Source organism: Gymnoscopelus braueri (assembly GCF_963280865.1).
Source record: "Gymnoscopelus braueri genome assembly, chromosome: 4".
Lineage (NCBI taxonomy): Eukaryota > Metazoa > Chordata > Actinopteri > Myctophiformes > Myctophidae > Gymnoscopelus > Gymnoscopelus braueri.
The window spans coordinates 12164554-12176829 of record NC_137605.1 but is presented as its reverse complement, the minus strand read 5'-3'; the positions used below and the strand labels follow the sequence as shown (position 1 = coordinate 12176829).

Genomic DNA, 12276 nt, shown 5'->3' with positions numbered 1-12276 from the left:
AGATATCTACCTTCACTGCAGCCTCCACCTGTGTGACCACAGAGCCTCCTCATGTTCTCCTGTAAGTTTCACACTTTCTTTCCACACTCTGCTGTTTCACACTAGACAGTTAAGTCAGTAGCAAACTGTGTGCTTACTGCTATTCCTTCACCATTCACAGGTTTGCTCAGGGAGGCGTCGTCGCTCCGTTTCCACATCTGTACCCTTCAAACCCATCACCATTGGACCAATCACCTGTGAGTATTAAAAACAACAATAAGAAAAACTGTATTTTATGGAATACAAGGATCTGAAGTACTGACAACTCAATGTTAAAGCATATTACATTTGTTTTTGTCTTTGCTTTGGATCTTCAGGGGACAAGCTAGTGGAGTGAACCAGTGGACATCTTTAACTGAGTCCAATATATTCCATTTTCTAATCGTATAATTGTATGATTTTTATTTGGTGCGTAGGTTTCATAAATATGCTATGCTATGATTAATCTAATCTAACTAATCATTAACAATTTTTGTGCTTCTCTCTTCTGAAAAAATAAACAAATACTGCAAATCAATAATAATGGTAACAAATAAATGGTGATTTGAGCATTAAATGGCGAATCTGTGTCTGCTTCTTCAAGGTTCAAGTAAATATAGATATATGTGAATGATCAATGATGAAGTATATTCATACAAAATAAAATATATACATATGTAGCAATGTTTATAAAAGTGCTTTAAAAAATAACTTATGTTGAGTTTTGTAAGAAAATACACTGATCATTTCAAGTTTTTCATATCCTTCTTGACATCAAGTGTGTGTCATAACTAATTTTACTCAATAATGAGAAAAAAAACTAGGTGATCCTGACAAGCACTTCTATTTTAACATCAACTATACATGAATCCTCCCTGTGTGCACACACCAGTAGATTACTTGCAATACACACAATTATAATACACAACATATGTTTCTCAGTAGGATGAACATCTAATGATTGGGCCATAATATATAGTACAATACCACAAATTAGTTAACATTAGCCAATCAAATACCACTCACCTTTTTCTTGATCAACCAATGAAATATCACAATCCTTCTGGTCTTGTTGGTTTAGGAGTTTTTCAGAGTACTTTCACTGGTGTCTGTGGACCAAGGGTGATGTCATCTTTGATTTAGTCTTTGTATAGATTATTACTATTGCCAGCTTGCTTTTACATTAAGTTGTGTTGTTTTTGTTGTTGTGGCTGCTGTCTCTCTGTGTGTGTGTGTGTGTGTGTGTGTGTGTGTGTGTGTGTGTGTGTGTGTGTGTGTGTGTGTGTGTGTGTGTGTGTGTGTGTGTGTGTGTGTGTGTGTGTGTGTGTGTGTGTGTGTGTGTGTGCTTTAATGCCCATTTGAACCTATTTGTATATATTTGCTTTATTTTGTTAGCCTACATGTTTAACAAAGTCTGCTGCACATAATGCTGAGCATTGCAAACCTTTATCCATTATAAATGTGTCCATTATAAACACTTGTGTACATAACTTTGTTTCATTATAAATGTCTGTACTCTCTTTTGTACATAACTTTGTATCATTAAAAATGAATTTACAATCCCTTGTACATAACTTTGCTGTTACTGTAGTTTAACTGCCTCTTGCATTTGTGAGGAAATGCTATAATTGGTTATATAGCGGCACCCAGTGGTTACTTACAGGCATGACAAAGTCACACTCAGGCATGAAAGATAGGACCCAAAATGCAGGGGGAAAAAAAATCTTAAAATAAGTTGGAAAACTGAAAACTCTTTACTGCAGAACGTCAAGCTCTGAAATACTCAGGCTAAACAGGAACTCCATCAGTTATGCAACTTACAGTTACAGTTTTTTAATCAATATTTATGGAATAGTGGTTTAAATTCGGTCTAAATTATAGAACGAATCTAGACCAGCTAATTTAGGTCTACAAAAAAAACGGACGTCTAATATTCGACTATGGCTCACTGGGCAGCAAGTGAACAGAGAACAATAATAATCCAGTTGCTACACAACTGAGAACACCTTAAATACTCTGGCTGTCTCATTAACTCAGACACACTCAGCTGGGTGACAAGGCCACACAGAGAGGGGGTGTGCTTTAGCTACACACGGAGAGAAAGAGAGATTCATTTATGGTGTTTTAATGTTTAAAAAGCAACAAGAAAAACATTACATAAATGAGTGTCTAGTGGTTAGTAAGGCCATAGCTGAGTGGTTAGTGAGCCCGCCTAGGGAGTCAGAGGCCCTGTTGCCCCAGGTACGATTCCAGGCCAGGCCAGGCCAGGCCAAGTCAGCAATTGTGTTGATGAAATGAAATATGTCACTGAGCAAGACTCTTAACCCCTAATTGCTCACAGGCCCTCATTGGAAACAAGACTGCAAGGACTTTCATGAACAGACCTGTTAAAGGAATTATCCTTACATTGTTCCAGAGCCACAGTGCAACTCCTGTCGTCATGGATACCACAGCCAGTAGACAGGTGTTAAATTAACACAGGATTTTACTGTGTGAGAGTTTTCAGTCAGAATTAGCTTATCTCTCCCTGTTATATGGACTGTTTATCATCACTTCACATGTTCACAGTCTCAGACACCAGGTTCTGTTTGAATACAGTATTTGAATTGCATTACAGGGAGATTATTCTGGTAAGGGACGTTTGCAAAGGACATTCTCCATTGTGTCTGAAACACATTCATCGCAAATGTGTTTTAATAGTCAATAAATGTGTACCAAGCAATAGAGAACAACGAGGAAGTTGGCACTGTGTAAGAAAAAAGAGTTAGGGCTCAAGGGCCACATTTACGAGATCAGCCCAACGTTCCTAATAAATAAATAAATCATGATTAGAAGAGTCCAATCACTCAAATGACACCACCTCTGTCAGCTTTACAGGGCTCAATGTGTTTACCAGGTACAAGACATACGTACATAATGTGCTCAACAGGACAGTTCATCTAAATTGTTCAAATTACCTTTTCCTTTGTTTTTTAAAGCTGATAATAAATGGACTGACAGAGGTTTAACACAGGTTTGGACTAAACAAACTCTTAATGAGCTCAAGTGTTTGGCTTGTCGGAGGGAAACACTAGCCTCTCTGATACCATCAGTGAAAGCTGGGTAAAGGCAGACATTTAAATAAAGCTACAATATGCAGGTTTTATGCCGCTACCGACCGTGAGAGGTAATTGCAGTGATGTCTGAACTACAATAAAGATGGTGCAACGGTGTCTGAACTACAATAAAGATGGTGCCACATCTAGTGTTCAATCCAATCAGGCGCGCTGTCTTCTTCAAATAACTTGTTGAAATTGTCAACCAGTCCAGTTGGTGTCCATACCCGACACCAGGGTTGACATTTCTCAATGGAAGAGTAGGGAGGCCACCTCCAATCATTGCAGATGTGCTATAACATACTGTACTTTGCCATAGACTGATGAAATAACATTTTATTAATACAAATAAATCCCAGATTGTGGCTTTAACATGATCTAAAGAAATGACTCAAAGTACCCAGAGCTTATCTTTATTCAAGTTAACCCATTAAAACCTGGGAAAACATCGATGTCATTTTAGATTTGAGCTAAAAAGCATTATTTTATACTTTTATACTACTACTACTTTTATACTATTCAAAAATAGCAGACATACAGTGTACAAGCTCATAGCGCGTCACTTTGTGCCGCGCTACAAGCTTGTAGATCTGCTATTTTTGAGTAGGCAAAGTATTGAATTTGTGCAAAGCGAAATGTTTTAACTCAAATATTTGCTTCTGGGAGGTCCCTGGAACCAAATATTTTGAGATGGGGGTTGGCGGCCAAATACATGTTGGGGGTCCTTGACCACCACTGATAGATATAGCTACATAGGTTTCTCAGAAAACTGCTAGGATTTAGAAGACATTTGGTCTTAATGGGTTAAACAAAGATGTTGCAGACACTATACTATAGGTTCAACAAGGTAGGGTCAGTTATGATCTCATCTGGTTAGTAAACCAGATACTGTCTCTGGGTATTAGAGACAATCCGGGAACACATCTGTGTAATTTTTTGATTTCTTTGGCCATTCAAAAAAATAGAGATATACAAGCTCATAGCGTGGCACGAGTGTCACGCTATGAGCTTGCAGATCTGCTATTTTTTGGAAGAAAAAATAAAGTGAAAATGTGTGCAAATCTTTGAATATTTTCAGGCCAAAAAGTGAATCGGCCTGTTTTTTTTTTATGGATATTGATATGGATAATTGTATGGATAATTTTCAAAATAAAGTTTGGATCCCAAGGCTAGAATCCATCAGTAGGTCCTACAGAAGCCTCATGCAAAATTTGGCGCTTGTATCCACTTCGTATCGTTACTTTTGCTAGTATATGCAGAAGGAGCGAGTGCATTTTCCGGCAGCGGCTGCTGCCGCGGAACTGCCGGTGGAGGAGCGGCTGCTGCCGGCAGTGACTGCCGGCGGTGGAGCGGCAGCTGCCGGCGGAGCAGCGGAACTGCCGCGGAACTGCCGGTGGAGGAGCGGCAGCAGCGGAACTGCCGGTGGAGGAGCGGCAGTCAACTTCTTTTTTCCGCCGATAAAGTATAGTTTTGGACCATGACGGAGGCGCGCGCCGACTCAGCAGACCTTGAGGCCAAGGAGTCGCGCCCGCGACGACCGGCCGATGGTCTGCTAGTCGACTAAGCGCCGTCCGAGTTATGTACCGATAGGCACAGAATCGTAAATAATATTGGTGGGGACTGCGTTACACAAACGCAGCACACTCCCAAAGCTGGCGCCGCCGGCAGCTCCGCGGCAGCTCCGCGGCAGCAGCCGCTGCCGGAAAATGCACTCGCTGTCCCTCAGTATATGTGTTCAACAACAGCATTGCAGTTTAAGTGCAGATTTCAGCTAGGGAATTGGGAAAAGGGGTGAAAAATGCACCCTCCAACTGACCAACAAATGATTGTGTGTGTGCGGGCGAAATAACATTGTGAGCTTGCTATGACATGTGACGGACCATATGCCAGCCTAGCAACGGTTGCTAAGTTAGTATTGGACAATCGCTTTGGGTTTAGCAAAGGGTCCATTGCTCCCGATGAGCAGGTTGGTGCCTTGCATGGTTTCCTCCGCTGTCGGTGTGTGAATGTGTGAATGTGTGAATGTAATTGCTATGTAGAAATGCACCAACAAACTAGCTGTGATCTCCAACAAACTAGCTGTGATGTCTCCAACTCTGTAACCCAGGGGTCTTCAACAGGGGGTCCTGAATATCAGCTTCTACTGGCTTTCCAGTTTACCCCAAAATATAGCTTTATGTGCTGTGGTTAACATTTAGATACATTAGGCAACATGTTTTTACTGTATGTTAACACTACAGACAGTTGTGAAATACAGTACATTATAGGCTGTGTTATTATTATTATTTTTTTAATCTTGGGATTTGTGTGGCTTTTGTATCAGTGGAAGACACCTGTTCAAATCCATATACGATCATAATATGCCTGACAAATATCATAACAAAGAAAACAAAGGAAATGTGATAAAAAAATGTGTGTGTGTGCGTGCGTGCGTGCGTGCGTGCGTGCGTGCGTGCGTGCGTGTGTGTGTGTGTGTGTGTGTGTGTGTCTGTGTGTGCGTGTGCGTGTGCGTGTGCGTGTGTGTATGTGTGTGTGTGTGTCCGATTACAATTTGGGTATATTTGTGATATGGATGTCACAAGTGCCTTGTAGCTGACCGGATCACCACCATGCCAATAATGATGGTAAAGGACACCTTCTTGTATAAAGAAGCTTAAATGAAAGCTGATATGATCATGTATAACAGAGAAAATATAGCCTTAAGATTTCCTATTGGTAAAATATTAAAATACTTCACCCATTTTCACATTAGATTTTAGAAAAGGAACTCTTGTTAAAGCTTGCATTTTGTCTCTTTTTACTTATTGTGTTAACCCATTAAAACCGGGAAAGCATCTGTGTCATTTTAGATTTTAGCTATATACTGTAAATATAGCAACATAAGTTTATGTTGCTATATTTACAGTGGTGTAGAACAATGGTTCTCAAAAATAGCAGATGTACAAGCTCACAGCGCAGCACAAAATTAACATTACTTCAGTCTGCTCTCTCATTTCTAAAGCCTGTAACATACTCCAACTGAGCTAACAGGATAGGCAATAAGAACAAAATGACATCATTCAGTGTGTGTGTGTGTGTGTGTGTGTGTGTGTGTGTGTGTGTGTGTGTGTGTGTGTGTGTGTGTGTGTGTGTGTGTGTGTGTGTGTGTGTGTGTGTGTGTGTGTCTGCGTGTGCGTGTGCGTGTGTGTGTGTGTGTGTGTGTGTGTGTGTGTGAAACTATTTGCTAATTTGAAGCTATTTGTATAATTGCTTTATTAGCCTAGATGTTCAACACTGTCTGCTGCACATAATGCAGAGCATTGCAAAATTTGATCCATTATAAATGTTTGTACTCTCTTTTGTAGATAACTTTGATCCATTATAAATGTTTGTACTCTCTTTTGTAGATAACTTTGATCCATTATAAATGTTTGTACTCTCTTTTGTACATAGCTTTGATCCATTATAAATGTTTGTACTCTCCTTTGTACATGATTTTGATCCATTATAAATGTTTGTACTCTTTTTGGTACATAACTTCACTGTTACAGTTAGTCCTGTAGCAAGCCCTCAAAAAAGGCCTTAGTTAGTGAGATACCCCCACCCGAGTTAGAACAAAACACAACCATGTTTTTTCTTATCTTTAGGGTCTCCCATTAATGAAATGGATTGTTGTGAAATTTTATTTTTGGGCAAAATTTGTTTTTTTGGCTAGTCTTTAGAACTACCTCAATTTCTCTTATCTTCATCAAATTTGCTGAGGTATGAACCAGGTGTCTACCCTACATCACCAAATAGTCAGAATGTAATTTACCTAAAGAAATACTGAAATATAGTCCTTTAAACATACTTTTAGTTTAGGCGGAAATGGTACTTTTGTAGTGTGGACTCTTCTACTTTCCCTCATTTAGAAAAAAAACATATATTTATGTCAAATAAGCTGTTACTGCATAGCCTAAGATGCTATTAAACAATTACCAGTGGTTGTGTGGAGAGATCTAGTATAGTGTTATTGCAAATTAGACTTCTTTAGATATATACTCCTTCTCTGGAAATAAAACAAAATGTTGGAATAACACTTTACTTTTTATCCTTTATATATACCAAATAAAAGTCAAAATCAAATTAAAAGTCAAATTCCTTCTCAGTTGGCATTGTTTAACCCTCCCTGAATATCTATTGTTGTGATTTTGGGGCAATGTTGAGGCAATTATGTAAGTACAGCACCATATTCAATCACACTCACACATGATTGCTGTGTGTGGCAGGGGCAACATGAAGCCATGTCATGTCATTAATGTCATGTCAGCCATGTCATTAATTCATGGAAATATGAATTCATGATTTCAGTAGTAAGAACTTTTTTATATACACATCCAAACCAAAGGTGCATAGATGAATTCATTTTGTTTAGAATTGCAGGCCTCAATACAGAGAAGCATTACACAAATGCAATACTGTGATTACTGTTTCTTTAAGCAGTAAATTGAAGTCAATTAAGTTCAACCAATGAGAGCAGGGGAAGGACTGTGGCTTCACAATTCTATCCAAAAACTCTCACATGGCTTTCCAGGGGGAGAAATGTGCACTGTGCCATAAAGTAAAGAAACCACCAATCAAATGACCGATAACAGGTAACACAAATGCCTACACAAATGTAATACTATGGTATTCCTTAATTTGATACATTTAGATTGTAGAATATGTTGTGTTGTATTACTTTTATATCACCAATCAGCTATCTGAAGCAATGATAGAAGTTAGCGTTACATGCATAACAGTAACAGATCTTTTTGAAGAGCTTAAATTTGATGTTTTCATTTCATGTTACCAAGAATAGTATCAAAATTAAATGTAAAAAAAATAGGCAACTCTAATTAACTGTTCCATATTTCATAGAGTTCACTGTAAAAATGGAGCCAACAGGAACAGCAAGCAAGCCACATTCACAGACACTGGACAAAACATTGTGCTTAATATGTGAAAAACCTCTACAAGGAGATAAAAATAATCCACATGTCAAGAATGCAACCTTGGAAGGACTCAAAACCATATTGAAGGTTGCCCAGGGACGGGGTGATGAAGTCCATAAGAGACTATCCCCCCACTCAGACGACATACTGTCCTTCAAGTTTAAAGTTTCATATCACAGGTCATGTAGGGCCAATTATTCAAGTTCAAGCAACTATATGCCTACTGCCAGTGGCAGTGAGCAAGAACCAGCCAGGGATCAATGTCAAAGCAAAAGACTGACCAGAGAACCAGGATTTGACATCCGCAGCCAGTGTTTCATTTGCAGCCAGAAAGCCACAAAGAAAGAAGGCCTTACCCCTATAAGTACTGGTACAGGTGAAAGTACAAGGTCAAAGGTCCTCGATGCAGCCTCAGAGAGGTTTGATGACAAAATTCATCTTCGTATGCTGACGCATGAAGATTTATTTGCTTATGATGCAAAGTATCACAGAAGCTGCCTGGGACACTATATTTCTGAAAATAATATCAGAGCAGCCAGAAACAAACTTCTGTCAGAAAAAACATTAAATGCACATGAAAAAGCTTTCATGTCATTGACTGAAGAATTAAGTATAACAGTGTTTTCAAAGAATATGACTGTCACAACACTAAGCGCTCTAACTCAGAGCTATGTAGGAAAAGTAAGTACTGCTGAAGAACCTGCAAATTATCCAGCTTGGAGACTCAAAATAAAGTTGATCCAACATTATGGGGAGAAGCTGGCTTTCATTGAACGTCCTGGAAAATCTGATTTAGTCTGTTCTGGTGGCATTACTGTTGGTCAAGCAATGCAAGAAGCTGCTCTCCTCAGAGAACATATAACAGAAGATAGGGAGACAATGCCTCCACAGAGAAGAGAGTCTCTAACGGATACACAAATTATACACCAGGCTGCAGGTATTTTAAGGAAAGCCATGGAAAAGGTTGAGCATGAGCCTCAATTCTACATAAGCAGTGATAAGATGTCCCTTCTCCAGTGCAGTAAATATGTACCAGACATTTTACAGTATATGATTTTGTGAACTGGTGTGTTAGTTCTCATGCATTTAAAAAAGTGCAGATGTGTAATAATGACCCAGCAACAAAGGATAACATAAGTGTAATAACCTTTTGCCATGATATAATTGCAAAGTGCTGCAGCAGCCGTACACCCATCACACTAGGACTGGGCATCATGATCCATCATGAGTTTGGCAGCAAGGCCCTTATCAACAGCCTACACACAATGGGTCATTGTGTCTCTTACACTGAAGTGCTCCAGTTTCTAACATCTGTAGCAGCAGATCAATTAGAGAGATGCAAAGGTGTTTACATCCCAAATGGACTGACAAGAACCACAGAACATGGGATAATTGATGCTGCCATTGACAACTTTGACCAGAATGAGCAGACACTGGATGGAAAGAATACAACACATGCCATGGCAATTGTTGTGTACAGAAGAGGTGATGTTACTACAGTACACAACCCCATCCAGAGAGTTCCAGAAAGATCTCTCACAGCTCTAAACACCTGTGATTTGGACATTGAAGAAGTTCATAGGTAAATATGTTGAAAATATTATCTATTTACTGACACATGAAAAAGATAATTATATTAAAGGAACATTTATTTTGATGAATGTAATTATAATTTTTCATTATCTTTGTTATTTCATTTCATATGAGTCATGGTGCTAAGACGCTTTCCGTCTAATTTCAGGTACATCATGCCACGAAGGCGACCTGAACCTCCAGCAGTTCTACCACAAGTCCTCAAATCAGACCACACAAAAGCTCAAGCAGCAGAGGACCAAGACTTACTTTGGAAGGTGAGCCGTATCATGAAAGAAAGAGAACAGAGAATCCCAGGATGGTCTGCTTTCAATGCCTACATATCCATGTCAGACATCCCATTAACCACAGTACAATATATGCCCTTCATAAGAGCTTCACCGTCAGACCTATCCACCATCTACACATCCCTCTTGCAGCTCACAAAGCTTGCTGAAGAACTGGGACAGAGCCACATTCTTGTAACTGCTGATCTTGCTATCTATAGCAAAGCACAACAGATTATATGGAGTAAACCTGAGGCTTTAGATGGGAAGGTTACAATGAGAATGGGAGGCATGCACATCACCATGGCCTTTCTGGCAAGCATTGGAAAGGTTTTTGCTGACGGAGGTCTCTTTGACATTATAACCGAGTCTGGTGTGTATGCTGAGGCAACAGCTCGACAAATGCTTCAGGGGAAACAACTTGCAAGAGGTGTTAGGTGCATTAAGCTTGTATCTGAGGCTCTGTTTAGGCTCTACTGGATAGCGATGGCATCCTGGCTTGACAAGCAAGGCCAAAGTCTAATGACTGATGGACAAGAACACCTTCTGCGAGATGTACAGCATGCCTTTCATGGCAATGATCAGGCCTCTGCCATGCGGTTCTTAAAAGAATTGGAGACCGACCTTCCTGATCAGAGGAGAAAAATAGAGCAGTTTTCAGAGAGTGGAGTTCAACAATCAGCAACTTTCAAGTACTGGCTACATTTCATCGAAGGGGCTGATCTCTTACTTAGAATGCTACGTTCAGAGCGTGAAGCTAACTTTGAACTTCATCTCAACTGCATGTCTGAAGCAATACCATGGTTCCGGGCTGCTGGCAGGACAAACTACTCCAAGTACATGCCAGTGTACATAGCTGAAATGAAAGCCCTTGAAAAAAGCCAACCAGATTCCTACAAATTCATGAAAGAAGGAGGGTTTGTTGTGCGACACACACAGGAGAGAAAGTTCAACTGCGTGGCCACAGATCAAGCACTTGAACAAACGATCAATAAAGAAGGAAAGAGTCAAGGAGGCATTATCGGCTTCACTCTAAGAAAGGGAGCTCTGACCAGATGGCTCATCACAAGGCATGTCACCAGTGAATACGTTGATGCCATGGATGGATTGTGCGATGCGGTGGCACATGTACCAAAATCCCACAAAGAGCACGGAGCAGCCCACATGGACAGGGATGAGAGGGAGATTGTACAGATTATGGAGTATGTAAAAGACAGGCAGAACCCATTTGATTTGGATACAGTTCCTGATGAGCTAATCAACATTGCAAGTGGACAAGTAGCATCACAAAAGGTGGCAAAAGATCTCTCAAGCTTTCTGGAAGATGGGGAAACACGAAATGCAGCTTTCATTGATGAGCGCCTAAAGAGTGAAACAGCAAAAAGTTTCTGGGACCCAGAGAAAAGACAGAAATCTGCAACATTCGCAGATATGAAAGCAAGCATTGGAAACAGTAAAACAAAAACACTTCACATGGATTCAGATGTGCTCTTCAGGAGACTCCTGGCTGTTTCTAAACAAAGAGACGTGTCATTGGAGAATGTTATGTCTCATGAACTGGCTGCTGTCCCACCATCTCTCTTCTATGATGATGGAGGGATGAGAAAGACCACTAAAGCAGACCTTGCAAAGAAACTGGAGTCTGTGGTAGAAGTGGTGCAGGAGCTGCCTGACAGCACAGATAAATCGGCATATATCATTGATGGCATGGCTATGCTTCAAAGTCTCCATGAATCTGCATTTCAGACATTCAGTGATCTAGCAGAATGCATCCTGAAGAAGATCTTGTACCTTTTGAATAGAGAAAAATAAATGAAATGTGTGGTCATGGTATTTGACAGGTATGACAACCCACTGTCAATCAAAGACCTGGAGAGGAAAAGGAGAGGTGCAACTGATGGAAGACCTACACATGTCATCACTGGCAACACAAATGTTCCAAACTACAGGAAGTACCTGAGGAGTAGTGGAAACAAGACTGCACTGTGCTTATTTGTGAGCAACTACATCATCACTGCAGGCCCACAGAGACTAAACTCTGATGACACCATCATCTTGGCAGGTGGATTTGACAAAGGTGAGGAGGTGAAGAGCATATGCAAAGCAGGAGTGAGCAGTTTGACATCTTTGTACAGTGATCAAGAGGAGGCAGACACAAGAATGGTGTTACATGCCATACATCTTGCGCAGTCATATCCTCGCATCATTGTGCGGTGTGATGATACAGATGTGGAAGTACTGCTCATTTATTATGCAAGCAAAGGAATGTTTGGCTCATCTACAGTTTTCATGCATGCAGGCCATGGAATGAAGGAGAGATATGTTCCCATCAATACCATATCCGAGAAAATT

The 12276-nt window shown here is 40.2% G+C and overlaps 1 protein-coding gene across 1 annotated transcript in view; it reads left to right on the top strand.

The window, feature by feature from the left end:
- The window catches only part of LOC308083431 (uromodulin-like), a 4031-nt gene extending 3505 nt beyond the window's left edge, over positions 1–526 (top strand). The window contains exons 6-8 of the mRNA XM_080425746.1: positions 1–61; positions 161–236; positions 357–526. The exon at positions 1–61 is cut by the window's left edge and continues 99 nt beyond it. Coding sequence (XP_080281872.1) covers positions 1–61; positions 161–236; positions 357–376 — 157 coding nt within the window. The 3' untranslated portion in view covers positions 377–526. The remainder of the gene's footprint in view (positions 62–160; positions 237–356) is intronic.
- Positions 527–12276: the final 11750 nt, after the last annotated feature.